We start from the raw sequence: 27435 nt of genomic DNA on the forward strand, positions 1-27435 counted from the left end.
CATACTTTTATTTTATTTGTAAGGAAAAATTATAATTGAATTTGACTAGGTGGTGAAGTGAATATCTGCCAAATTACAGCTCTAAAGATTTGGGTTTCAAATCTTTGTCTTCTTTTGTCTCTTATCACTACTTCCATCTGTGACAATGAGTTGTATATGTAAAAATTGCTAAGTTGTACCATGGTTGAGAGCCCCTGTTGAACTGTACGTCACCATGTTACTGGCCAGGAAAGTCAGTTGCACAGATTGAAGGAAGGTAAGAGGGTACCACCTAAAATAGAACCATACCTAGTAAAGCACAGCAGTGTTCGAACCACCTTTGTGTTGAGGTCAGTTTTACTTTGCATTAAAACAATGTAATGCATAAAAGTAGTTTGCAATGTAGTGAAGATGCTGAGCAATCCTTAAGACATGTAACCAAGAGCTTGAGCAGGGTAGTTCATCTCTCAGGTATTCTTTTTCAGAGTAAGCCCCCTCCCCCAAACAAACGAACACACACACACACACACACACACACACACACACACACACACTCTCTGTGCACCTACATTGTGCCAGCTTACCACACAATTCTGCAATTGCATTTTGGCAGGTGGACGATGGTGTGGTGGTTGGCAGGTGGGGAAGGTAGAGGAGAGAGAGAGAGAGAGAGAGAGAGAGAGAGAGAGAGAGAGAGAGAGAGAGAGGCCGGGACTGGGGGTGGGTAGCTAGCAGCATGGAGGTAGGCAACAGGTTTGCTGCCTTGGAATGTGGAAAGAATCGATGACTGGAAGAAGGGAATTGGATGGGGGTGACTAGACAGAGCAAGGTGAGTTGTTGAGTAGAGTGTGCGGGGACATTGGATTAAGAATCAGCTAGAAAGGAATGACCCCCCCCCCCCCCCCCCCCCAAATCACTCTGGACTGGAACAACTGCACCATGTCCTTCGCCAGGGCTTTGATTATTTATCATTGTACCCAGGTATGAGGGAGGTCCTACCCAAGACCCTTCCCGCCCCTAATAAAGTAGTATTCTATCACCAACCCAACCTACGAAACATCCTGGTCCATTCCTATGTCATTCCCAACATCTTGTCAAAGAATCATATCCCTGTGAAAGACTCAAGCAACACCTGCGCAGTCCACCCACCCACCACTTCCTACTCCAACCATGTCTCAGGCTTTTCCTATCAGAATCCAGGCCACATGTCAAAGCAACCATGTCATATACCAGCTGTCTGCAATCAGTGCACAGTTTTGTATGTCAGTGTGATGACCAACCAGTTGTCCATTGAAATGAATGGCCACCACCAAACTGTGGCCAAGAACAGATTTGGCCACCTAATGGTACAACACTCAGTTGAGAGAACAGCAGCTCACATTCACTGGCTTCTTCACACCTTGGGCTACCCTGACCCTTCATTCACCACCAGCTTTTCTGAACTACGCAGATTGGAGTTATCCTTGCATTACATTCTTTGGCCCTGTAACTGTCCTGGCCTCAATCTCCCTTAACCAGTTGGTCCCACAACCTCTGCCCAACAGTTTCCTCTTCATCTGTCTGTTACCACCTCCCAATCCAGGCCTCCATGCCACCTCCATTGTGTGCTGCACCCCACAGGCTCTGGTACCCATGGATCACATGCCTAGCCCATACCCCTGCCATCCCCCCCCCCCCTTTTTCCCTTTTTTCCCTTCTCACATTCCTAGCCAGCAAACCTGTTACCACCCCTCAAGCTGTTACATACACACCCAAACCCTCTTTCTGCCACCCACTTCTCTCTCACCTACCCACCCCACTGGCACAACCCCATACCACCGTAGCCCACTTGCCAACATGCAGAACGTGTAGAGCTCATAAATGAGCACTGTATACTCTGATGTATAAAGACTGAAGCAGCAGGTGAAAATTTGTACCAAAGCTGGGAATTGAACATGGGTCTCCTGCTGCTTACTAGGCAGACGGATTAGCCATTAAGCCACCTTGGCACAGTGGTTAGCGCAACTGCACAGATTACCCTGGCACTACTCCTTCATTGATCCAGATTTTCACTGTTGCCTCAGTATACTTTAAATTTCCCCCTGCACATGAAAAAAATTACTGAGGCTCTCCAGTAAGCAGGAGACCCGGGTTCTATTCTCAGCCTTGTTACAAATTTTGAGCTGTTGTTTCAGCGTATATACATCAAATCACATCTGTATGAGACCAGTGAACTCTCTAAAATTGTGTCATTCCTCTGTATACTCACTTTAAATTTGCCATTGGGCCCTCTGATGCCATCTTCTAACTGGCCATTCCTGTTTACTAGGAGACTTGACTCACGAGTCTCCACCACTGCCCATTTACAACTGTGGACTCGTGGCTTGAATCTTGTCAGATACAAGTGAAGTCTACCAGCATTGAAAGGAGGGCAAGTATAAGATTTTCTAGCATAACCAAGGACTCACAGCATTGCCGCTACTTAGAAACTGTTGAGCGTGACAACTGTTATATACCAGTACAGTGACTGGCCGTTCAGCAGGGAATATTGTTCTGTTATTATTATAGTATTATGAAAAGGAAAGTTTCTACTCATTATATAGAAGAGATGCTGATTGCAGATAGGCACAACAAAAAGAGTGTTGCAAATAAGCTTTCGGCCAAATAGATGACAGACACACACACACACACACACACACACACACACACACACACACACACACACACACACACGACTGCAGTCTCTGACAGCTGAAGCCACACTGCGAGCAGCAGCAGCTGTGCGGCAAATGAGTGAGGCTAAGGAGGAGGCTGGGGCAGAGGGGGGAGGAATGGTAGGGTGAAGGTGAGTGAGAGTGAAGTGCTGCTGGGGAGCACGCAGAGATGAGATGAGGTGAGGAGAGGGTATAGCTACTCGGTGCAATTGGGAGGTTAGACACAGGGCAGGGAAGAGTTTGAGGGGGGGGGGGGGGGGTAGCGGAAAACGAGAGAAGTAAAAGTACTGGGTGCATTACTGGAATGAGAACTGTGTAGTGCTGGAATGGGAACAGGGAAGGGGTTGGATGGGTGAGGACACTGACTAATGAAGGTTGAGGCCAGGAGAGTTACGGGAACGTAGGATATATTGCAGGGAGAGTTCCCACCTTCACAATTCAGAAAAGCTGGGAAGGATCCATATGGCACAGGCTGTGAATCAGTCATTGAAATGAAGGGTGTCGTGTTGGACAGCATGCTCAGCAACAGGGTGGTCCACTTGCTTCTTGACCACAGTTTGTTGGTGGCGATTCATGCGGACAGACAGCTTGTTGGCTGTCATGCCCACATAGACTGCAGCACAGCTATTGCAGATTAGCTTGTAGATCACATGTCTGGTTTCACAGGTAGTCCTACCTGTGATGGAATAGGTGATGTTTGTGGCCGGACTGGAGTAGTTGGTGGTGGGAGGATGTATGTGACAGATCTTGCATGTATTTCTATTACAGTGACATGAGCCATGAGGTAAGGGGTTGCGAGCAGGAGCACATTTGTAGGTTTGGTGGACAGTGGAATACTACTGTGTGTGTGTGTGTGGGGGGGGGGGGGGGGGGTAGTGGGCAAATCTGGGGTACGGCTATGGGCACCCATATGGCACCATCCTATGCCAACCTATTCATGGACCATCTAGAGGAACCTTCCTAAACACCCAGAATCCTAAATCCCTCACCTGGTTCAGGTTCAAGGGTGACATCTTTGCAATCTAGATTGAGGATGGGGACTCCCTATCCACATTCCTCCAGAACCTCTATAGATTCCTCCCCCCATTTGCTTCAGCTGGTCCTACTCAACCCAAATATCCATCTTTCTGTATGTTTACCTCCACCCCAAAGATGGATACATCAGTACTTCTGTCCATATTGAACCTACTAACCACCAGCAATACCTCCACTTCGACAGCTGCCACCCATTCCATGCCAAGAAGTGCCTTCCATACAGCATAGGCACCTGTGGTTGTCGCATCTAAAGTGACGAGCGGTCCCTCTCGAAATATACCAAGGGTCTCACTGAAGCCTTCGCTAACTGTAATCATCCTTCCAACCATGTAAAAAACAAATCTCCCTTGCCTTATTTTTCCAGTCTCTGACCACATCCCGAAGTCTCACCATCCAGCCACAGAGGAGAGTTCCCCTTGTAAATCAGTACCACCCAGGACTGGAGAAACTGAATCACATTCTCCGCCAGGGTATCAACTACTTCCCATCATGACCTGAAATGAGAAATATCCTGCCCACTATCCTCCCCACCCCTCCCACACCTGCTCCCAATCTCTTACCTCATTGCTCATATCACTTTAATAGACCTAGATGCAAGACCTGTCCCATATGTCATCCCACCACCACCTACTCCAGTCTGGTCACTAACATCACCTATCCCATCAGAGGCATGGCTACCTGTAAAACCGGTCATGTCATCTGCAAGCTAAGCTGCAACCACTGTGCTGCATTCTAAGTGGGCATGACAACCAACGAGCTGTCTGTCTGCATGAATGGCCACCAACAAACTGTAGTCAAGAAACAAATGGACCACCCTGTTGCTGAACACACTGCCCAATACGACTTCCTTCATTTCAATGACTGCTTCACAGCCTGTGCCACAGGTATCCTTGCCATCAAACCCAAATTTTCTGAATTGTGCTGGTGGGAACTTTCCCTGCAATACATCCTACTTTCATGTAACCCTCCTGGCCTCAACCTTCATTAGTCACTGTCCTCACCCATCCAGCCACCTCCCGGTTCCCATTCCAGCACTACACAGCCCTCATTCCACCAACACACCCTGTCTTTTTACTTCTGTCCTTTTCCACTATCCATCCCCCGCCCCCTCCACTTCCTTGTGCTACTTCTAACCTCCCAACTGCACCTAGCTGCCTACCCTCTCTCCACCTCATCTCTGCGTGTTCCCCAGCAACAATTCACTGCCCCCCACCCCTACTCTACTATACCTCACCCTGCCCGCCCCAGCCTCTTCCTTACCCTCACCCAGTTACCACCCCTATCATGCACTGCTGCTGCCGCAGGTGAGGCTTCAGCTGTCAGAGACTGCAGTCGCGTGTGTGTGTGTGTGTGTGTGTGTGTGTGTGTGTGTGTGTGTGTGTGTGTGTGTGTCTGTAAAACGTTTTTGAAAACTACTTTAAATTTATTATAATTAGAGTCTGGATTTTATGTAACATCAAATTAAGAATTACTTAACCAAAATTGGTGAAATATGTTGTTGTTGTGGTCTTCAGTCCAGAGACTGGTTTGATGCAGCTCTCCATGCTACTCTATCCTGTGCAAGCTTCTTCATCTCCCAGTAACTACTGCAACCTACATCCTTCTGAATCTGCTTAGTGTATTCATCTCTTGGTCTCCCTCTACGATTTATACCCTCCACGCTGTCCTCCAATACTAAATTGGTGATCCCTTGATGCCTCAGGACATGTCCTACCAACTGATCCCTTCTTCTAGTCAAGTTGTGCCACAGACTCCTCTTCTCCCCAATTCTATTCAATACCTCCTCATTAGTTATGTGATCTACCCATCTAATCTTCAGCATTCTTCTGTAGCACCACATTTCAGAAGCTTTTATTCTCTTCATATCCATACTATTTATCGTCCATGTTTCACTTCCATACATGGCTACACTCCATACAAATACTTTCAGAAACGACTTCCTGACACTTAAATCTATACTCGATGTTAACAAATTTCTCTTCTTCAGAAATGCTTTCCTTGCCATTGCCAGTCTACATTTTATATCCTCTCTACTTTGACCATCATCAATTATTTTGCTCCCCAAATAGCAAAATTCCTTTACTACTTTAAGTGTCTAATTTCCTAATCTAATTCCCGCAGCATCACCCGATTTAATTCGACTACATTCCATTATCCTCGTCTTGCTTTTGTTGATGTTCATCTTATATCCTCCTTTCAAGACACTGTCCATTCCGCTCAACTGTTCTTCTAAGTCCTTTTCTGTCTCTGACAGAATTACAATGTCATCGGCGAACCTCAAAGTTTTTATTTCTTCTCCATGGATTTTAATACCTACTCCGAATTTTTCTTTTGTTTCCTTTACTGCTTGCCCAGTATACAGATTGAATAACATTGGGGAGAGGCTACAACCCTGTCTCACTCCCTTCCCAGCCACTGCTTCCCTTTCATGCCCCTCGACTCTTATAACTGCCATCTGGTCTGTAGAAGTTGGAAATAGCCTTTCGCTCCCTGTATTTTACCCCTGCCACCTTCAGAATTTGAAAGAGAGTATTCCAGTCAACATTGTCAAAAGCTTTCTCTAAGTGACTTATTGAACTGAGAATTCGATAATTTTTGCATCTGTCAACACCTGCTTTCTTTGGGATTGGAATTATTATATTCTTCTTGAAGTTTGAGGGTATTTCGCCTGTCTCATATATTTTGCTCACCAGATGGTAGAGTTTTGTCAGGACTGACTCTCCCAAGGCTGTCAGTTGTTCTAATGGAATGTTGTCTACTCCCGGGACCTTGTTTCGAGTCAGGTCTTTCAGTGCTCTGTCAAACTCTTCATGCAGTATCATATCTCCCATTTCATCTTCGTCTACATCCTCTTCCATTCCCATAATATTGTCCTCAAGTACATCGCCCTTGTATAGTCCCTCTAGATACTCGTCCCACCGTTCTACTTTCCCTTCTTTGCTTAGAACTGGGCTTCCATCTGAGGTCTTGATATTCATACAAGTTGAGAAATATGTAATGAAGCAATTATATGTAAAATCCAAAATTTTATTTTTTTGCTGGAAAAAATAAGCTCACTGGTAGGCTAGTCAAATATCTATGTTAATTCTTAATCAGTTCACTTCTTCTAAAAGTGCTGAAGTACAAATATCTCCTATTCAAGCCCAGGATATGTAGTTCATTATAATGTACAGGGTGATTCAAAAAGAATACCACAACTTTAAAAATGTGTATTTAATGAAAGAAACATAATATAACCTTCTGTTATACACCATTACAAAGAGTATTTAAAAAGGTTTTTTTTTTCACTCAAAAACAAGTTCAGAGATGTTCAATATGGCCCCCTCCAGACATTCGAGCAATATCAACCCGATACTCCAACTCGTTCCACACTCTCTGTAGCATATCAGGCGTAACAGTTTGGATAGCTGCTGTTATTTCTTGTTTCAAATCATCAATAGTGGCTGGGAGAGGTGGCCGAAACACCATATCCTTAACATACCCCCATAATAACAGATAAGTGCCAATGTGGTGGCGCTCCATCCTGCTGAAATATGGATTTTTGTGCTTCTTGTTCGAGCTGACGCCTAGTCAACAGCGCCTCAAGCGAACAAATGTACAACTAAATGAAACTTTATAGCTCCCTTAATTTGCCGACAGATAGTGCTTAGCTCTGCCTTTTGTTGTTGCAGAGTTTTAAATTCCTAAAGTTGTGGTATTCTTTTTGAATCACCCTGTACTTTTGCAAATATTCTGTTGCCATGCACAGTCTTTTGTATGACTACATCTTTTTTTAATATAATGTAATTGGATAGATAAAAAAAATCTATTCACCAGGAAGTGGCAGGAGAACATACATGTAGTAAAAGGTTTTACGTATGCAATATTTCAGAGCCAGTGGCTCCTTCTTCTGGCACAAGGAATGAAGAAGAAGGAAGAGGGTTGAAGGAAAAGGACTGGGGAGGTTTAGGAAAAGGGGTAAAGTTTGGAAACGTCACCCAGAACTCGGGGTCAGGGGAGACTTACTGGATGGGATCAGAAGGAAAGACTCATCGTCTTTTTATAAATAGAGATAGGTTACTCAGCTTCGCCAAAAGTCAGAGGTGCATATTTGTACTGAGATATTGTGCTAGGAATAATACTCTGAAGGAGTTCTACTATTTTGTCATTAAATAAACAAAACACAATAGAAAGATTCGAGTATCCAGGGTTCTTATCCAGCACAGATTGCAGTTTGCTGGAATCTGCACCACCCATTTCACCTGGTTGGACATTGACCTTTGGAACTGTGCCTTCCAGTATTCCCGCAGTCTCTTGGAGAGGCATAATTGAAGTCTCCAATTTCTTGATACTGTCATGAAGCCAGCTGATGTGACTTGCAATGAATGAAACTCAACTGAGTGCTTTAGAATTGTTGAATGCTGACACGGATTCATTCACAGACACCCTGCAGGATGAGAAGAAAAGTTCTCTGTCACTGACTTCGCAGCTTGAAAGTGTTTACTGTAGAAAATAACAACAGCTGCAGTCCCTGTTGTCACCTTGTTATCATTGGCTCCAGATGTAGAGGTACTACATCAGGTGGTAGCTGTTTGTAGCGATGTAAACAATAATGACATTTAAAGAAAACCTTCTTTATTTCTGATTTCAGTGGAATATCAGGAAACTGATGTCTGTCTCTGCCACTTGTTGCAATGCATAAGTCATACATGTAACTTGCACAAAGTTTGGATAAAACACATTAAGCAATTTCTCCGCTTTCAACATGTATGGAGCTGGATCAGTGTGCATCAGTAGGACCCTCTCTTCTTTTATGCCATCAGACCCTAGTACCGTAAGTTCATTGTTAATGAATTCAGCAGTTATTGAACTATCTGTTGCCTCCAAAGACTTACAGTAAATTAAGCAGTCTCAGAGTCAGACTTGCTCACAATGAAGTTAGCCATGGAATGGCCTATGGCATCTGTTGTTTCATCTGCAGAAATCCATATAGGTGATTTGACTAGGTAAGCCCTGATTTTTTAAAATATGTCAACATTGCAAGAATCCAGGTAATTCTTCCTGACAGTGAATTCATCGGGAATATTGCAATTGAAGTAGTATTTCTGTAAGAAGTGATTAAATTCATGTATCTGAAGTTTGTCCCTGCAACCAATGCAAACACAATTCTTTGTAAAATTCACTATTAGGTGATGTACATTCTCCCTGCAACTGTGTAAGTAGGATCTGTTTCTTTGAAGAAATCCATTGTTTATTCTTAATATGTAAGATTGCTTCATAAATGTTGTTTTATTTGAAATGTCGGCATACATCCTATAAGTTTATCCAAGTTTGGGAAAGGACTATTTCACCATCAGTGGTTAAAGCACTGTCAATCGGAAACCATGTTTTCCGCTTTAATGGCAAGATGTGAAGTGTCTGAGAACAAGAGAGAAAATCCCCCCTCCCCAGGGAAGGAAAAAATCACTGTACGTTACTTTCCGATCATCCCTCATAATTCTGCAATAATATTAAAATGTGCAAAGTTATGTAGTATAGCATGAAATATGTATTACATCTCAAAATATGTAATTTAAAACTTTGAAACAAGGGTCTTTTCAGTGTAATTTGTAAACATTTACCGTATTTACTCGAATCTAAGCCGCACTCGAATCTAAGCCGCACCTGAAAAATGAGACTCGAAATCAAGGAAATAAATTTTCCCGAATCTAAGCCGCACCTGAAATTTGAGACTCGAAATTCAAGGGGAGAGAGAAGTTATAGGCCGCATCTCCAAATCGAAACAAAGTTGGTCCATTGTTATATGAGACACAATTTCGGGCGAATGAATGACGATACAGCTACAGTAGTTTGGTTCGAGTCGTACCTGTAAGCTTAGCAGTTAAGCTTTACCAGGTAGCCATTGCTATGCGTCAAGCGCTCCGTCCGTATTTATACGGGTACCCTTCCTTTTCCACGTGCCTCGTCTTGTTTGAATTGATTGCTTATTTTTTCTTTGATCTGATAAGAAAATGCATTACTGTACTGTGTCATGCATTGTTTGTCGCATTCTGGTAGTGCGTGTTTACGGCATGTAGCCGCTCGCAGCAGGGCTTGCTTTTGTGCGTGCTACCGCCGCTTACAATTAAAAAAAGAGAGAGAGAGAGAGAGAGAGAGAGAGAGAGAGAGAGAGAGGATTCGTCTCATTAGCGAAACAATGGCAAGAAACTGCTATTTGCTGTTACTTACACTGCTGCTTTCTTTGATAATGATCAACAAGAACCAAATAATAGACTGCGTATGATAGAAGATGTTCTGAACGAGAGTTTAGCGAAAATTTTTCTCCGTTTGAAAATCTTTGCATGCGCGTCTTTAGTACATTACATTCTATACAGAAATTAGAGTCATCGTAGATTTAAAAATCTAGTCAATTGCCGTGCTTCATTTCTGACTGTATCACTATTAAGCATAAGAATAATATGAATATAAACATGACATGATATGTATATTCCTCCGCGTTTGCTGTTGTCTCACTCTAGTTTCGTAGTTTATTAGGCAGACAGGACTTAAATGAGATAGCAGCCAACATGAAACAATACATGGCAAAATGTTTATATTCGTATTATTCTTATGGTGACGAGAATACTGCATGTGATTCACAATTTGTAAAAGTTCCTATTAGCAACCAACTCGTCTCACAGATAGGAAAAAAATTCAGAACGTAGAGTTGGCCATATTGACAAACATCCCAAACAGTCTTGCCAGTCGGATTTTCGTAGTACATTGAAATGCTGCTACATTCGAAGATGAACAATACGGAATTTGTATTTACTTCGTTGGATAATGTATGAAAATGCAGTGGTCGAAACTCGGGGCGGAGAAAAAAGCTTGTCTTCCACCTTTTTTTTTTTTTTTTTTTTTTTTTTTTTTTTTGACGCAGAGGTTTTGGCGCCAGTATTTATCTTTGTGCCTACAAAGCATGCCTGTGTAGCGCTACATATATTCGACGGCAGAAGTAAGTTGTGGCGGCACCCACCAACATTTTTCAGAACTTCCGCTTGCTTTGCACTCGATTCTAAGCCGCAGGCGGTTTTTTGGATTACAAAAACCGGAAAAAAAGTGCGGCTTAGATTCGAGTAAATACAGTAGTTTTTCTTATAACAACATACAAAGGAACAGAACATGTTAGTCATAAAATCTGGGCTATAATTTTAACAATCTCTGTTCGGAGAATATCTAACAATTACATGATATAAACACATTTTCGGGACATGACTGATGAGTCTTTAACGACAATGCAAGGAAACAGGGCACTAGAGAGGAAATGTATTCTGGAAATGGTGATTAATTATTGAAATAAATTTTCAGCAGTTTTTGAAGAAGTTAGAGATATTAATGACAAGCTTGATATTAGCCCTTAAATCCAAGTTGCCATGACTAAAAGAATACACAAATAGTGCGTATATATTTTCTCATGGTGGAGGTGGCATGTGCAAGAATACACCCATTTTCTTTTTGACAAACTTTCTATGATTATCATCCAAAGGGTGGAGTAGAGCATGAAGCTTTTCCAGGCATCACTCTTCCTCTAATGGATCGCATTTGCAGTTGTATACATTGCACCACTTAGCTTTCTTCTTGAACCCTCCCCAGCCTGACAAAAAAAAACTTCATTAGAGATCACCTGATCCTGATGTTTAGTGATTTTGTCCTGTCAGTGTTAAATTACAATAGCAAAATTGTGCACTCAACATCAGTACTAGGCTACACACCTGCCTGCTTCTGTAAGAGAGAATGAAGCAACGAGTTGGGACCGATCGCCAGGCCATCATTCTCAGACTCACCAAATTTGTGGAATTACAGTGGAAAGGAGGAAGCCAGTGTAACACTGATGTAAGAGAGGTGCCCTGATTTCCTAGGTATGCAATCCTCAACATTAGACTTACACTTGCTCCATTTCTGACCTGTAAATCCCTGCATTGTGTCTTCCACCAATACACAGCATGCATGCAAGTGTGTGTGTGTGTGTGTGTGTGTGTGTGTGTGTGTGTGTGTGTGTGTGTCAAACAGAAAAAACAGAAAGTTTTCTTCCTCTTTTCTGTGAGCCTGTCGACAATTCAACACTTCTCACTTGTTCAGATTGCCCCCTTCTATTTTAGACATCATTTTAGGTTTGCAAAAACTTGTCCACATTGTTCTCTTACTGCTCTGTCCTCAAGTTAAAAGCTGCCCCCACCTCCTTTTTCCATTATCACATTGTACATGTTACTACCTATTTGTCCATAAAGTAAAACTTTCTCCAGTGCCGTACCCCTACCTTCACTTGCCTTCTTTCCTCTCTAGAATAACCCTGATATCAGTTACATATAGGAAACTGAATAAATTTTGTCACTAAATAGTGGCGGGAAGAGGGCTATGATTGCTACTCCACTGCTTCATTTTCTTGTTATTTCAGTATCCTCAGGTTTAGTTTATAAATTCATAATGAAATTTGTAATTTGATTTTACTAGATGCATAAGAAACATGGACTCTTATTGCTTTTTGTGTTCTGTGAGCTCTGGTAATCAAAACAATGGAGTGGTTGAAGTATTTATCTCATAGACACTAATAACTGGCAAAATTTTCGCCCAGTTGGACCAAGACTGCACTGAATGCTAACAGCTTCATCTATTCGTAATTTATCAGAAAGTAATGATTAGCGATGTCAGGAATAAGGAATTAAGATATAACAAAGAAAGAGAATTTGCAAAACATGTCATCATCACGCTAAGAAGACACAACGATCTGTATCATTTATAATAAATTTTAATAGTTTTGATTACAGTACAATCTAAAGATACCTAGGTGATAACTAGTTTTGCATTTTCCAACAACCATTTTCAAGTCATGAATTCACTGTAGATCCAATTGGTATGTGAGACTTCAGACAATATTACTTACCACAAAATGTTACTGTAAGTAACTTGTTTTTACTCATTGTAATGATTCTGTGTTGGTTAGCACCATATGTTGTCTTAGGTACCAGTTACGTTGGCGGTATGATCTAAAGATCATTGTTGTCAATGAAACCAGTTACAATTTTTAAATGGCTCTGAGCACTATGGGACTTAACATCAGCAATTTATCGTAGATCGCTGGAAGAACGTAAAGTACCTAGCGACTGGAAGAAAGCGCAGGTCGTTCCCATTTTCAAGAAGGGTCATAAATCAGATGCGAATAATTATAGGCCTATTTCGCTTACGTCAATCTGTTGTAGAATAATGGAACATGTTTTGTGTTCTCGTATTATGACGTTCTTAGATAATACAAATCTCCTTCATCATAACCAACATGGATTCCGCAAACAGAGATCATGTGAAACTCAGCTCGCCCTATTTGCCCAAGAAATTCACAGTGCTGTAGACACTGGCGAGCAGATTGATGCCGTATTCCTGGACTTCAGGAAGGCATTTGATACGGTTCCGCACTTACGTTTAATGAAAAAAAATACGAGCTTACGGAATATCGGACCAGGTTTGTGATTGGATTCAGGATTTCCTAGAAGAAAGAACTCAACATGTCATTCTTAACGGTTCAAAATCTGCAGATGTAGAGGTAATTTCGGGAGTACCGCAAGGAAGCGTGATAGGACCTTTATTGTTTACAATATACATAAATGACTTAGTTGACAACATCGGTAGCTCCGTGAGGCTATTTGCAGATGACACGGTTGTCTAGAAGAAAGTAGCAACATCAGAAGACTCGTACGTACTCCAGGAAGACCTGCAGAGGATTAATGCATGGTGCGACAGCTGGCAGCTTTCCCTAAACGTAGATAAATGTAATATAATGCGCATACATAGGGGCAGAAATCCATTCCAGTACGATTATGCCATAGGTGGTAAATCATTGGAAGCGGTAACGACCGTAAAATACTTAGGAGTTACTATCCGGAGCGATCTGAAGTGGAATGATCACATAAAACAAATAGTGGGAAAAGCAGGCGCCAGGTTGAGATTCATAGGAAGAATTCTAAGAAAATGTGACTCATCGACGAAAGAAGTAGCTTACAAAACGCTTGTTCGTCCGATTCTTGAGTATTGCTCATCAGTATGGGACCCTTACCAGGTTGGATTAATAGAAGAGATAGACATGATCCAGCGAAAAGCAGCGCGATTCGTCATGGGGACATTTAGTCAGCGCGAGAGCGTTACGGAGATGCTGAACAAGCTCCAGTGGCGGACACTTCAAGAAAGGCGTTACGCAATACGGAGAGGTTTATTATCGAAATTACGAGAGAGCACATTCCGGGAAGAGATGGGCAACATATTACTACCGCCCACATATATCTCGCGTAATGATCACAACGAAAAGATCCGAGAAATTAGAGCAAATACGGAGACTTACAAGCAGTCGTTCTTCCCACGCACAATTCGTGAATGGAACAGGGAAGGGGGGATCAGATAGTGGTACAATAAGTACCCTCCGCCACACACCGTAAGGTGGCTCGCGGAGTATAGATGTAGATGTAGATGTAGATGTGGTCATCAGTCCCCTAGAACTTAGAACTACTTAAACCTAACTAACCTAAGGACGTCAGATACATCCATGCCCGAGGCAGGATTCGAACCTGCGACCGTAGCGGTCACGCAGTTCCAGACTGAAGCGCCTAGAACTGCTCGGCCACACTGGCCAGTCCAGTACAATTTATTTATTTATTTTTGAATTGGGGAAACTTTTAAAATTTGTGTTAAAGAAACATAAAATAGAAGAGTTTGGGTGTAGCAATACCAATACAGAGGAGCAGAAATCATTTTTGTGAATGGTGGATTTTAAGAACATAGAAAAATTTAAAATAGAGCGTACACAAAAGTAGATCATATAGTTTAAAAGTTTTGCCATATTTGGGGATATCGACGTCATCAGGATTTTGAGAATGAGAATAACACAGCAGTTGCCTAATGGAGGCTACCAATGAGGCAGACAGTTTTGAATCTTGATAATGTTTGTTTTTACAGCCAATTTAAGCAGTCTTCAATATCCTGAGCAAGAATTTTTTTTCATTGGAACTATGCAAAATGATGAAATATACCAGTAATGGAATTACTATACAATGGATGTAATCCCACACCCGTGACGTTTGGCATGAATGGGCATCTCAGTTACAGCTTCAAATACTGTAGTTATATTTCTGTTCAATTCAATCTAATAGAGGCATGTTGTACCACCAGTCTAAGGAAGGTAGAACCACCCATATCACTTTTGCTTCAATTTCAGTAAGTTCAGTGTCATGTAGTTATTTTGATGTTCCTTTGTACTTACATTTGGCCAAGATTTTGAAATCTGATACCCATCAGTTAAAATCCCCTAGAAATTTGGACATTTAGCTTCTGGGGTGTAAACCAGATAGTGATCACATTTTGGACCATTACTTGCAGCAGCTGAAAATGTCATTGTAATGTTATGTAAAAAGTGGAATAAAAAACAGTGGGGATCCAGTAGTTACCTTTTTGAAATTTGAAAACATGACAGATTAAATATGGTATAAAGGGCAGTCAATAAATCAGATGTAAGAAGATAACAGGCAAATTATATGAGTGTAAAAAGAACAACAGAGAAGCAGCAAATGATACCGTGCAGAAGAATCAAAGGAAATAACAGATTATGACAAAGTGCAAAATATGAGACAGTTAGTGTAAACTGAGGCCCAGTTAGGAGTGACAATCAAGCATGTGTCCCACTTCTCTCACCTCTTTTGCATTCATTGAAGAAACCTCTTAATCAGAGAACTAGCATTTGTGTCATTTTCTGTATGTGATTGTACCTTGCACTGCCTCTTTTTAATTGTATGTAATTCGGGAGACCCTTTCGTTCTAAAGGCTCAGAATACTGTGGTATGTGAGGCATAATTTCATCCCTTGATTGTTTTGTCTGTAAAGAGAGAATTATGGTGCTATAAAAACCTCTTTTAGCTTGGATACATAGTCAGCAGGATGGATGAATTGGCAGCAAATAACTCATAATCACAAGATCAGTTTTGAAACCCACTGATAAGCTCTGAATTGCTGTGAGCTGTTTGTTGAATGGAAGTAGTCTGTAAGCTGGTGCTGAATTTTATCCACTCCCTTTTCACTCCATCAAGAATATAACTGTAACTACATTTTAATGACAATTCATCAGTCGTCTCCACAAATCTTTTACAAATAAGAAATGGAATCAGATACGATATTCAGTGGAAAAATGTCAGATGGTTGCCTGTTATAAACCTGACATTTTGATGTTTGAATAAGCTGTATTATCCAACCTTTTTCAACAGAAGAGTTGTTTAATTTACTAAAAGAATTACGCATTGCATTCTTCATATAGTATTAGACACTTGATATCCATCAGTTACCAAAATTTCTCATGATGAATGTACAGTTAAAAAGGACACAAAAGAAAAGTTGTTGTTCGTCATACTAAATGAAAATGCTTTTATATTTTGGAGTTGTGCACTCGGTTATCACTAATATGTAAGAAAATTTATTATTATTCAAAATTTTCTCATTAATGTATCATATTGAGTTACAGGTGCTTCAGTCAATCGAGGAGAGTCAAAAACAGTGAAGGAAACTGTCGTTCCTAATGAACTACTGCAAACAGTGGACAGCTTCAAGTGAGTGACCATTTTCTTTTTCACGTAAGGTTGATGTATGGCTTTTGTTATGTCAGATTTTTTAATTAATATTTGCATGTTACTCCATTCAAAAAATATAAGAAATGTTTATTTTCAATGAGAACTCTTAAAAAACCTTATGTAGTACATACAAGAATAGTAGTGGTAACACCTGTACTTTTATTATTGCCATTACCATACAGTGAGATGTCCTGCATTTCTTGAAGAAAATAAAATTACTTCTAATTTTAACATTCAGTATACAGTTACTCCTACATTGGACACACCACACAACATGGTACACAAATTTACAGGGAAAAAGGGGCAGAACTGCTCTGAATGGACCAGAGTACATGGTTCCAGTGCATGGGTCAGTAAAAATGGAAAATGAATTTCTGAAAATTGGAAGTGTTGCTTTCGCAGTTGTTTATCATCAGCTGAGTGGAAAAATACACAGAAACGTCATCTGTGTGCGACACCAGTACTGAAAAGTCAAAAGATACATGGGAAACATAATGTCTGATTTACTATCACTGGTGATGGAAAATATGATTATATTTTTTCATGTGTTGTCAGAATACTGGAACACTGGATCAGTTTTTTATTTTTTTTATGTGGGAATCATAATGTTTCAGATTTCACAATCTGGTCATTCTCAATACAGGTCTGTTATGTTTCCTACTTTTAATGATTCAACTCAAAATTCATTTCATGATAGCATATAAATTAATTTACACACCTCCCGTCGATAGACGACCACCTTGTTCAGACTTGGTGCAAATATAGTGAACAAACCATTTCCTTTGATGTACCAACATTGTGCAGAGCAAGTTTGTTGTTGCTCTCCAATGAACAGAACAATGCAGTTTGCTATCCACATTGGAAATGTTACACTGCACCAATCTCTTTTTCTTGGTTTTGCATGGTGCAGGGCATGAGAAAGATAGTTACGCTTAATTCTGAAAGTTAGCAGCAGTGGATTTTGTTCAGACATGGCACCAAGAAAGAGTTGGAACAAATATAAATAACAAATTAATATTTCATGAGTGACAACACATTTTTTGCTCTCAGCTTTAGTTCACTAAGCTCATATATAAGTCATAGGGGCTTACAATGTATAACCTATAATTTCATGTGCTGATCATTCCACTCTTTTCATGGGATTTCTGACAACAGGGTCATTCCATGTCAGTTCAACCAGGGGCTTCAGCTCATAGACTCAGATTTGACTAAAATTCAGTACACTAATTCTACCATGTGTGGAACACTTGTGTACAAAGTGTTAGTTTCCCCTGCCAGTTAGTTCCAGAATTATGACTTGTGAAAGAAGGTGGCATGACCCGGAAATTGCAACCCGCATCTGGCAATCTATCTTCAGTCCCAACTTCAGGTCTTAATAACTTTGGAACTATTCCACACAGTCCAGTGAAATTTTTACAACCCAGTAACATCCACTTAGAGAACACACTCTATGAATCAAAACACCAACAACATATTTCTGAGGGAAAATAAGAAATTCTGAAATGTGATTAAAAAAATGTAATACATTAAAAGGTACATATTGTGGGTGCCCTCTATGCCAAATATAATTCGCTCAAAAAGGGTATAAATATTTTTGTGGTAAGCTTAATGTAGCCTAAACACACACAGAACTCATCATGCCCATATCAGTCACAAAAACTGAGTTACATGCACACAAAAATACCAAAATTCGAAAAATTACCTGAAAAACATGGATTTTCTAAGTGTGGCAGCACAAAAGGGACAAGTGGTATCCAAGCCAAATTTCACACACTGCATAAGTAGACCATAATGATATATATCTCAAAATTTCAGCATGTTATTGCAAGATATTTGTGTACAATGGAAGTTGACAGATTTATTTGGTGATGTGACCATTGTTCCACAACACAATTTTGTAAAATCATATCGTAAACTGTTCTGCCTCTTCTTATCCTCTCCCACAACTGTTTAATCACTAAGCAACAACATGTAGACAGATTAACACAACCTATCATTAATATTTATTGCACCTTAACTGCTAAAAACCAGTTGATTGTGCTTCGAACAGAAGTTCTCCCACACTTTAGCTACCTTACTCTGTACATTGAGTGGCAAATTGTACTGTCTTCCTGACACTGTGGTAGGAACTGGAACTGTCATAATAATATGTTCAAAAGGAATCCAACACCTGTCTGCCAATTGTGGCCAGTGAAATGATCTTGCTGGTCCTGCTGGTGCCATGAAGTTCACAAATACATCACCTTCTGCTTCACAGCACTCTGCAACACATCCTGTACCATTTGTTATCATAAACAGCAATAACATAGCAACCTGGTTGTATGTTGCTACTTTTGCCTCTGAACCCTGAGTCAGACACACTGTGAGGACCCATGTTGTGCATGAACCTATAGTTATAACCAGTCAGTCTGCTCATCTGCACATTGTCAGAGTCCGCTGGAGAGAAGTGATGATGATGGCTCCTTGTGCCTGCAACAGTTTTAATGTCTTCTAATCTGCTTTTTTGCAACGCTTTGACTGATTTCACCTCATCTTTCGAAACATAGAATGATTGTATGCCAGAGATATTTTTCTGTACCCAGGTAAATAATTGAAGAGGTGTTAGAATGTGACCTTCTGTAGAGTGCTGCAGACTAGCTCGTGATGCCATGCGCTTAATGGTAGCACCAATACCATCACATACGTGTTTACCATGACTTGTTGCAAAAAAATTCCATTCTGTGTGAATCTGAAAATCATGGTAATCATCATCATCATCATCATCATTTAAGACTGATGATGCCTTTCAGCGTTCAGTCTGGAGCATAGTCCCCCTTATAAAATTCTTCCATGATCCCCTATTCAGTGCTAACATTGGTGCTTCTTCTGATGCTAAGCCTATTACTTCAAACTCATTCTTAACCGAATCCAGGTACCTTCTCCTTGGTCTGCCCCGACTCCTCCTACCCTCTACTGCAGAATCCATGAGTCTCTTGGGTAACCTTGCTTCTCCCATGCGTGTAACATGACCCCACCATCTAAGCCTGTTCGCCCTGACTGCTACATCTATAGAGTTCATTCCCAGTTTTTCTTTGATTTCGTCATTGTGGACACCCTCCTGCCATTGTTCCCATCTACTAGTACCTGCAATCATCCTAGCTACTTTCGTATCCGTAACCTCAACCTTATTGATAAGGTAACCTGAATCCACCCAGCTTTCACTCCCATACAACAGAGTTGGTCGAAAGATTGAACGGTGCACAAATAACTTAGTCTTGGTACTGACTTCCTTCTTGCAGAAGAGAGTAGATCGTAGCTGAGCGCTTACTGCATTAGCTTTGCTACACCTCGCTTCCAGTTCTTTCACTATGTTGCCATCCTGTGAGAATATGCATCCTAAGTACTTGAAACCGTCCACCTGTTCTAACTTTGTTCCTCCTATTTGGCACTCAGTCCGTTTATATCTCTTTCCCACTGACATTACTTTCGTTTTGGAGATGCTAATCTTCATACCATAGTCCTTACATTTCTGATCTAGCTCTGAAATATTACTTTGCAAACTTTAAATCGAATCTGCCATCACAACGAAGTCATCCGCATATGCAAGACTGCTTATTTTGTGTTCACAGCCAGTCTATTGTTTTCAACATATAATCCATAAATAATATGAACAACAGTGGAGACAGGTTGCAGCCTCTTACCCCTGAAACTACTCTGAACTGTTGTGGACTGACAAGACAGCCAGTCCACAGTGACGGGTAACCGAAAGGCACGCGTTTACACACACCGGCTGGCGTTAGGTCTGAAACAGGATACGTAATGAATGCTATAAAGAAAAGTACGTAGCTGCTGGAATACTTAACTTTAATCCATCATTTGTATACAGCATTCTGGATGATACAAGTGAGACTCTCTATAGCAATGGTTAATGGCGCCTTGCTAGGTCGTAGCCATGGACTTAGCTGAAGGCTATTCTAACTATCTCTTGGCTAATGAGAGAAAGGCTTCGTCAGTGTAGTCGCTAGCAAAGTCATCGTACAACTGGGCCGAGTGCTAGTACGTCTCTCTAGACCTGCCGTGTGGTGGCGCTCAGTCTGCAATTACTGACAGTGGCGACACGTGGGTCCGACATGTACTAATGGACCGCGGCCGATTTAAAGCTACCACCTAGCAAGTGTGGTGTCTGGCGGTGACACCACATTCCTCCCCCGCAAATCAGCGAACGGTCGTGTTATAAGGCTTCCGCCCGCCATGGGGAGGGCCCCATGTTGACGTCTGCGATGAGGTGGGGAGCCTAACAACAGGCGAGGCTGTGCCACCCGCACCCGGCCATTCGGTCTGAGGGGAGCTAGGAAACGCCTGAAAACCTAGTCCAGGGTGCACGTCAACATGTGGTGTATGTGCTCGTAAAGAGACAGGAGGGGCCGAAGGGTCGACCTCCATTGCGTCGGGGTATCCGACGCGCGATGACGCCATGTGGTCCGGAGCGGGCAAGAGTTCCGTGGCGGAGGACAGCTGGTCACGGGAAGCGATCGGTGGCGCGTGACCCAGGGAGGCGCTTGGCGGCTGCAGCGAAGCGTCCACTGCGGGCGGCGCCGGCGGGAGAACAGGCAGCGGCGGTGGCGCGTTGCCATGGGGCAAAATGGAAGGCATCGTCGGTAACACCTGGGGATGAGGCGAGCCAGTAGATGGGTCCCCAGGGCGCTGACCGGACGGCACCGTCGCTGAAAGCAGACGGGGAGCGGCAGAACCCGTGCGACGACAGAGGCGCAGCTGATTGAGATGCCGACGCACCTCACCAGAGGCCCCCAAAACCAAATACATCGCGCGGCCGAGGCAGCGAAGAATGCGCCCTGCGAGCCAACGCCGTGAACCGCGATAGTTGCGATAGAATACAATGTCGCCTGGAGCAAAAGTAGGAGTCTGCCGCTGCACAGGAACCTGATGCGGCGGATGCAGCAAAGACATCAAGGTTCGATGAGGACGACCATGGAGCAACTCAGCTGGCGAGTGACCATCTCGGGGCTGAGAGCGGTACAAGGACAAAAAGAGCAACAACGCGTCCTCCCGAGAATGCGACTCTTTCAACTTCAACATCTGTGACTTGAAAGTCCGGACCAAACGTTCAGCGGCACCGTTGGACTGAGGCGTAAACGGCGCAGATGTCAGATGTTGAATACCATTGGCCTTGCAGAATGACTGAAATTCTGCAGACATGAATTGTGGGCCATTGTCGGAAACAATAGTCTGTGGAAGACCTTCAATGCAAAAGAGAGCAGACAACGCTTGGATGGTGGCAGAAGACGTCGTGGAAGACATCCGGACAACAAAAGGAAAATTACTGAAGGAATCGACCACAACCAACCATCGAGCATTCCAGAATGGACCAGCAAAATCGATATGTAAGCGTTGCCAAGGGGAAGTGGCTTTCGGCCATCCAAAGAATTTCCGCGGTGGTGTGGATTGTTGTTCGGCACACGCCATGCAAGAAGAGCACATATTCGTAATCGCAGCATCGATTCCGAACCAAGTACAGTGCCGACGAGCAAGTTGTTTCGTACACACTATACCCCAATGTCCTTGGTGGAGAAGCTTTAAGACAGAGGACTGTAACGAACGTGGGACCACGACCCTAGACTGATCATTATCAGAACGCAACAACAAAACACCACGTCGAACAAAAAGTCTCTCCTTGTGAGCAAAAAATCGGCGAACCAACGGATCCTCGATCCGTGACTTGGACAAGGGCCATTGCGTAGCAACAAAACGCAAAACGGTAGCAAGGACAGGGTCAGCAGCTGTGGCTGCAGCTACACAACGAAAATCAATCGGAAACGATTCGACCACGTCATCAGTTTCCGCATCAATGAACAAGCAAGCAAGTTCAGAAGAATCGAATGCTCTATCCTCAGCAACAGGCAAACGGGACAACGCATTGGCGTTTCCGTGCTTAGCAGTGGACCGATACAAGATATCGTAGCGGTACTGCGAGAGGAAAAGAGACCAGCGAATGAATTTCTGCGCTGTACGTGGAGGTACAGGCTTGTTCGGATGAAAAAGCGATGTCAAAGGTTTGTGGTCTGTGATGATGGTAAAGTGATGACCATACAAGAAATCGTGAAACTTTGTAACACCAAACACGAGAGCCAAAGCTTCTTTCTCTATCTGGGAATAATTTCTTTGCGCAGATATTTGCAAGTACGCATCTGCGAGGTCCAACTTTGAAAAGTATTTACCCGGGCACAGTTTATCAAAAAGATCTTCCGGGCGGGGTAAAGGAAAAGTTGCAGTCACAAGTTGTGGATTCACTGTTGCCTTGAAGTCCACGCAAAGTCGCAATTTTCCGGAAGGTTTTGGCAGAATGACTAAGGGTGGAGCCCAGAGAGAAGCCTGCACACGTTCAATTACACCTTGTGATTCTAAATCATTTAATGTTCTTGCGACCTCATCACGCAATGCGTGGGGAACATTGCACGCTCTGAAAAATTTCGGTTGCGCGTTTACCTTCAGTTCCAAATGTGATTCATAGTTCTTAGCGCAACCAAGGCCCGGTGCAAAAATGTCTGCAAATTCTTCACATAGACGAGAAACACTGGCAGAAGGCACAGTCTGGTTCACTGATAGGACCTGATTGACTATTGACAAGTTAACCAACTGAAATAAATCTAAACCACACAAGTTCACTGCAGAAGAAGAACGAAGAACGTAAAATGACACAAGTTTTGTTTGTCCCTTGTATGTTGCAAGAAGGCTGCACTGTCCTAACACAGGGATATGCTGTCCTGAATAACTAGTGAGCTGAACATTTGCGGCACGAAACGGAGGTGCGCCCAGTTGTTTGTACATGGCGTGATTGAGCAGTGAAACAGCAGCTCCGGTATCGAGCTGGAATGGTATCACGTTGCCATTAATTTCCAAGTCCACAAAAAGTTTATTGTCCTGCTGCCGACAAGAGCGACTGTCTCGTGCAACGTGAACAGTTTCTGGGACAGAAGCACTGGCGACTTGACGGGATTTCCGTCGACGTCGACGCACACGTTTTGTGGGACGAACACAGTCACTGTTAGAGAGAGTTGCACTGGACGGTGTGGAATTAACTACATAAATGTCCATGGGCGAAGGTTCACGAGCCTGAGTGTCCGTGGTTCGATTCCGGCGCGAAGCAAAGGGCCTAGAATGGTTGTGAGTGTCCGATCTAAGCTTTTTCTGGCAAACACTTTGAACATGTCCTTTTTTATTACAGAAAAAGCAAATAGCTTGGCGTGACGGGCAATTCTCACGCGAATGTCGAGTTGCACACCGTGGGCATGATTTCAGCACTGCATGTGCTTGCTTTCGCGGGACACGTGGCTGCGCGGACGTGCGCGAGGGCTGTTTACAGTTCCTTGCAGCTTGCCCAGCGGGCCGGTTAATGTGACACACAGCTGGCGAAGTTTCAAACAATTCCTGAGCAAAGTCAAGTGTGTCTTGCCTATCCAATATGTCTATCACTTGTTGAAAGGAGGAATTGACGAGTTTCAAAATCTGTTCCCGTATGCGAACATCAGAAACGTTCTGTGCAATTGCATCACGCACCATAGTATCTGAATAAGGGAGTCCACATTCACACTCAAAAGCACAATCTTTTGTTAGGCCTTGCAAAGTTGCAACCCACTCCCTATTAGTCTTACTGGCCATACGTTTTGTACGAAGGAACGTATACCTTTTTGCAACGACATTGACTGTTTTTTTGAAATATGCATCCAATGCCGACAAAATTTCTTCGTAGGACAGAGTTGCTACGTCGCGTCGGGGAAACAATTTCACTATCACACGGTAGGTGGACACACCTACACACGAAAGCAAAAACGGCTGCCGCTCATTACCTTGAATTCTGTAGGCGGCGAGATGGAATCCAAATTGGCGTGACCACTCCGTCCATGTTTCCTCGGCCGGCTGAAAATTACGGAACGGTGGTGCAACTGCGTGTTGTGGCTGCGGTAGCGATGAAGCGGCGGCGGCCGCATCGTTTTGCAGTGCACGTTGACCCTGGACGAGCTGTCCAAGGGCATCCAATAAGGCCAGCATCTGCTGATTCTGCAGGCGATAAAATTCGGACAGTGCATCTGGAGATTGTGGCGAAGCCATTACACAAGTAAATTAGTGCAGCAATTGGTACAAACGCGATTTAGCTCGTCGCCAAACTGTTTAATTCACGCAGACTTAAGCATGAACCATGAACTCAATTTACCATCAACTCTTAACTGCTGCCTGACTATCCATGTAAAGACCTTTAATTGCTTGCAAAAGTTTGCATCCTGTTCCATAATCTCGTAGAACAGACAATAACTTCCTCCTAGGAACCCGGTCATATGCCTTTCTAGATCTATAAAGCATAGATACAATTCCCTGTTCCACTCATAACATTTCTCCATTATTTGTCGTAAGCTAAAGATCTGGTCCTGACAACCTCTAAGAGGCCTAAACCCACACTGATTTTCATCCAGTTGGTCCTCAACTAATACTCGCACTTTCCTTTCAACAATACCTGAGAAGATTTTACCCACAACGCTGATTAAAGAGATACCTCTGTAGTTGTTACAATCTTTTCTGTTTCCATGTTTAAAGATTGGTGTGATTACTGCTTTTGTCCAGTCTGATGGAACCTGTCCCGACTCCCAGGCCATTTCAATTATCCTGTGTAGCCATTTAAGACCTGACATTCCACTGTATTTGATGAGTTCCGACTTAATTTCATCCAGCCCAGCTACTTTATTGCACTGCAATCTATTGACCATTTTCTCCACTGCCTCAAATGTGATCCTATTTCGATCATCATTCCTATCCCATTGTACATCGAAATCTGAAACATTACTGATCGTATTTTCACCTACATTGAGCAACTCTTTAAAATATTCCCTCCACCTGCCCAAGGAATCCACAGGATTCACCAGCAGTTTTCCTGACCTGTCCAAAATACTTGTCATTTCTTTCTTACCTCTCTTTCAAAGACTGCTAATTACACTCCAGAATTGTTTTCCAGCAGCTTGACCCAAAGTCTCCAACCTGTTTCCAAAGTCTTCCCAAGATTTCTTCTTGGATGCTGTAATTATCTGTTTGGCTTTGTTTCTTTCTTCAACATAACTTTCTCTGTCTACCTGAGTTCTAGTATGTAGCCATTTTTGATACGCCTTCTTTTTCCTTTTACAGGCTGCCTTGACTGTGTCATTCCACCAAGCTGTTTGCTTCATCCTACCTTTACACACTACTGTTCCAAGACATTCTTTAGCCACTTCTAGTACTGTGTCCCTGTACCTTGTCCATTCCTTTTCCAATGACTGTAATTGACTACATTCAACTAACTTGTACCTTTCTGAGATCACTGTTATGTACTTGTGCCTGATTTCCTTATCCTGAAGTTTCTCCATTTTTATCCTCCTACATATGGGCCTGACCTCCTGTACTTTCGGCCTCACAATACCAATTTCACTGCAGATTAAATAATGATCAGTGTCATCAAAGAATCCCCTGAATACACGTGTGTCCCTCACAGCCTTCCTGAATTCCTGATCTGTTATTATATAGTCAATGACAGATCTGGTTCCCCTGCCTTCCCAAGTGTACCGGCGAATGTTCTTATGTTTAAAAAAGGAGTTTGTGATTACTAAGCCCATACTGGCACAGAAATCCAAGAGTTGTTTCCCGTTCCTGTTGGCCTCCATATCCTCTCCAAATTTACCCATAACCTTTTCATACCCTTCTGTTCGATTTCCAATCCTGTCACCCATGAGCAGAACACTGTCCTTGTCCTTTACTCTAACAATTACATCACTGAGTGCATCATAAAAACTATCCATCTTATCTTGATCTGTCCCTTCACAATGCGAATATACTGACACAATCCTAATTTTCTTGCTAGACACTGTCAAATCTACCCACATCAGTCGTTCGTTTACATACCTTATTGCAACTACGCTGGATTCCACTTCTTTCATGATGTAAACCCCTACACCCCATTGTGCTATTCCTGCTTTGACCCCTGACAGATAGACCTCGTATTTTCCCACTTCCTCTTCTTTTTCACCCCTTACCCGAATGTCACTAACAGCTAAAATGTCCAGCCCCATCTTACTTGCAGCCTCTGCCAGCTCTATCGTCTTCCCAGAGTAGCCCCCATTGATATTAGTAGCTCCCCATCTCATTGCCATTTGTTTGCCAAGTCGTATCTTAGGAATCCCTGGTTTGTCAATTAGAGGTGGGACTCCGTCACCTCCAAAGGTCCGAGGCATTTTGCTCTGATTGTTGCCAGCATCATATTTAAAGTACCAGGGAAGCAGGTTGCTAGCCTTACTTTTGCCCCGAGTCCCATTGAGTTTTACCCCTAACGGTTGAGGGACTAACCGGTGGATTTGGTAGTCTTTGCCGTATGAGCACAAAGGTGACCACGACTCAAAATATGTCCAAGATGCCCAGCCTTATTCCAAAGTAACTGGTATCCCGACTGTCGGGACCAGTTACTTGGCCACTCATATGTTGCCCGTGGTTCATGAACTAGGACATGACAACAGGAACCCACACCATGAACCACAATCATGGTAATGCATGCATTAATTTTTGAGATTTTTGCAGTTTTTGTACTGACTAGCTGCCCCTTCACTGAAGTATTTCGCCAAGTGTATGTGAGGCAGTTTGTTTTTCACATATGCCATGACAGTGCGAATGTGGGCATGAACTGCAATGGCATCATGAATTAAACAGTCACTAAAAACGCACAGATTCATGACAGACACATCACCTGATTCACCTCTGTAGTAAATCGCAAATGGCTGGAGAGTTGCTTGACTGTTATCCCAATGATATCCGTGGATGGCATCTTTAACTATAAATGCATAATTTTCAGAAAAGTCTTTTATTACTATAATTTCATCTTGTTTCAAATTATACTTACAAAACTGGAGATAGCTGATTGTGCTGTTGCTGTGAAGCTGTGTGTGGTCAGTTTGTCGGTTTTTTGACAACACATTTCAACAAAATCTTCCACTGTACTTTGCTTTGTTTCAAGACCTGTGCGATCCATGTGTGTCCATTGTTTAGAAGAAACAAGTTCATTGTCATCCATAAGGAGTTCACCATACAGTTTGTTATTCATGTGTTCT

At 42.6% G+C, this 27435-nt stretch overlaps 1 protein-coding gene across 2 annotated transcripts in view; it reads left to right on the forward strand.

Moving 5' to 3' along the window:
- LOC126094511 (nuclear pore complex protein Nup58) overlaps positions 1-27435 on the forward strand; it is a 162148-nt gene that overhangs the window by 27206 nt on the left and 107507 nt on the right. Inside the window, exon 3 of one of the 2 annotated variants that reach the window (XM_049908920.1) lies at positions 16210-16300. In XM_049908920.1, coding sequence (XP_049764877.1) covers positions 16210-16300 — 91 coding nt within the window. The remainder of the gene's footprint in view (positions 1-16209; positions 16301-27435) is intronic. The other variant, XM_049908921.1, reaches the window with a different exon arrangement.

Source organism: Schistocerca cancellata, chromosome 8, assembly GCF_023864275.1.
Source record: "Schistocerca cancellata isolate TAMUIC-IGC-003103 chromosome 8, iqSchCanc2.1, whole genome shotgun sequence".
Lineage (NCBI taxonomy): Eukaryota > Metazoa > Arthropoda > Insecta > Orthoptera > Acrididae > Schistocerca > Schistocerca cancellata.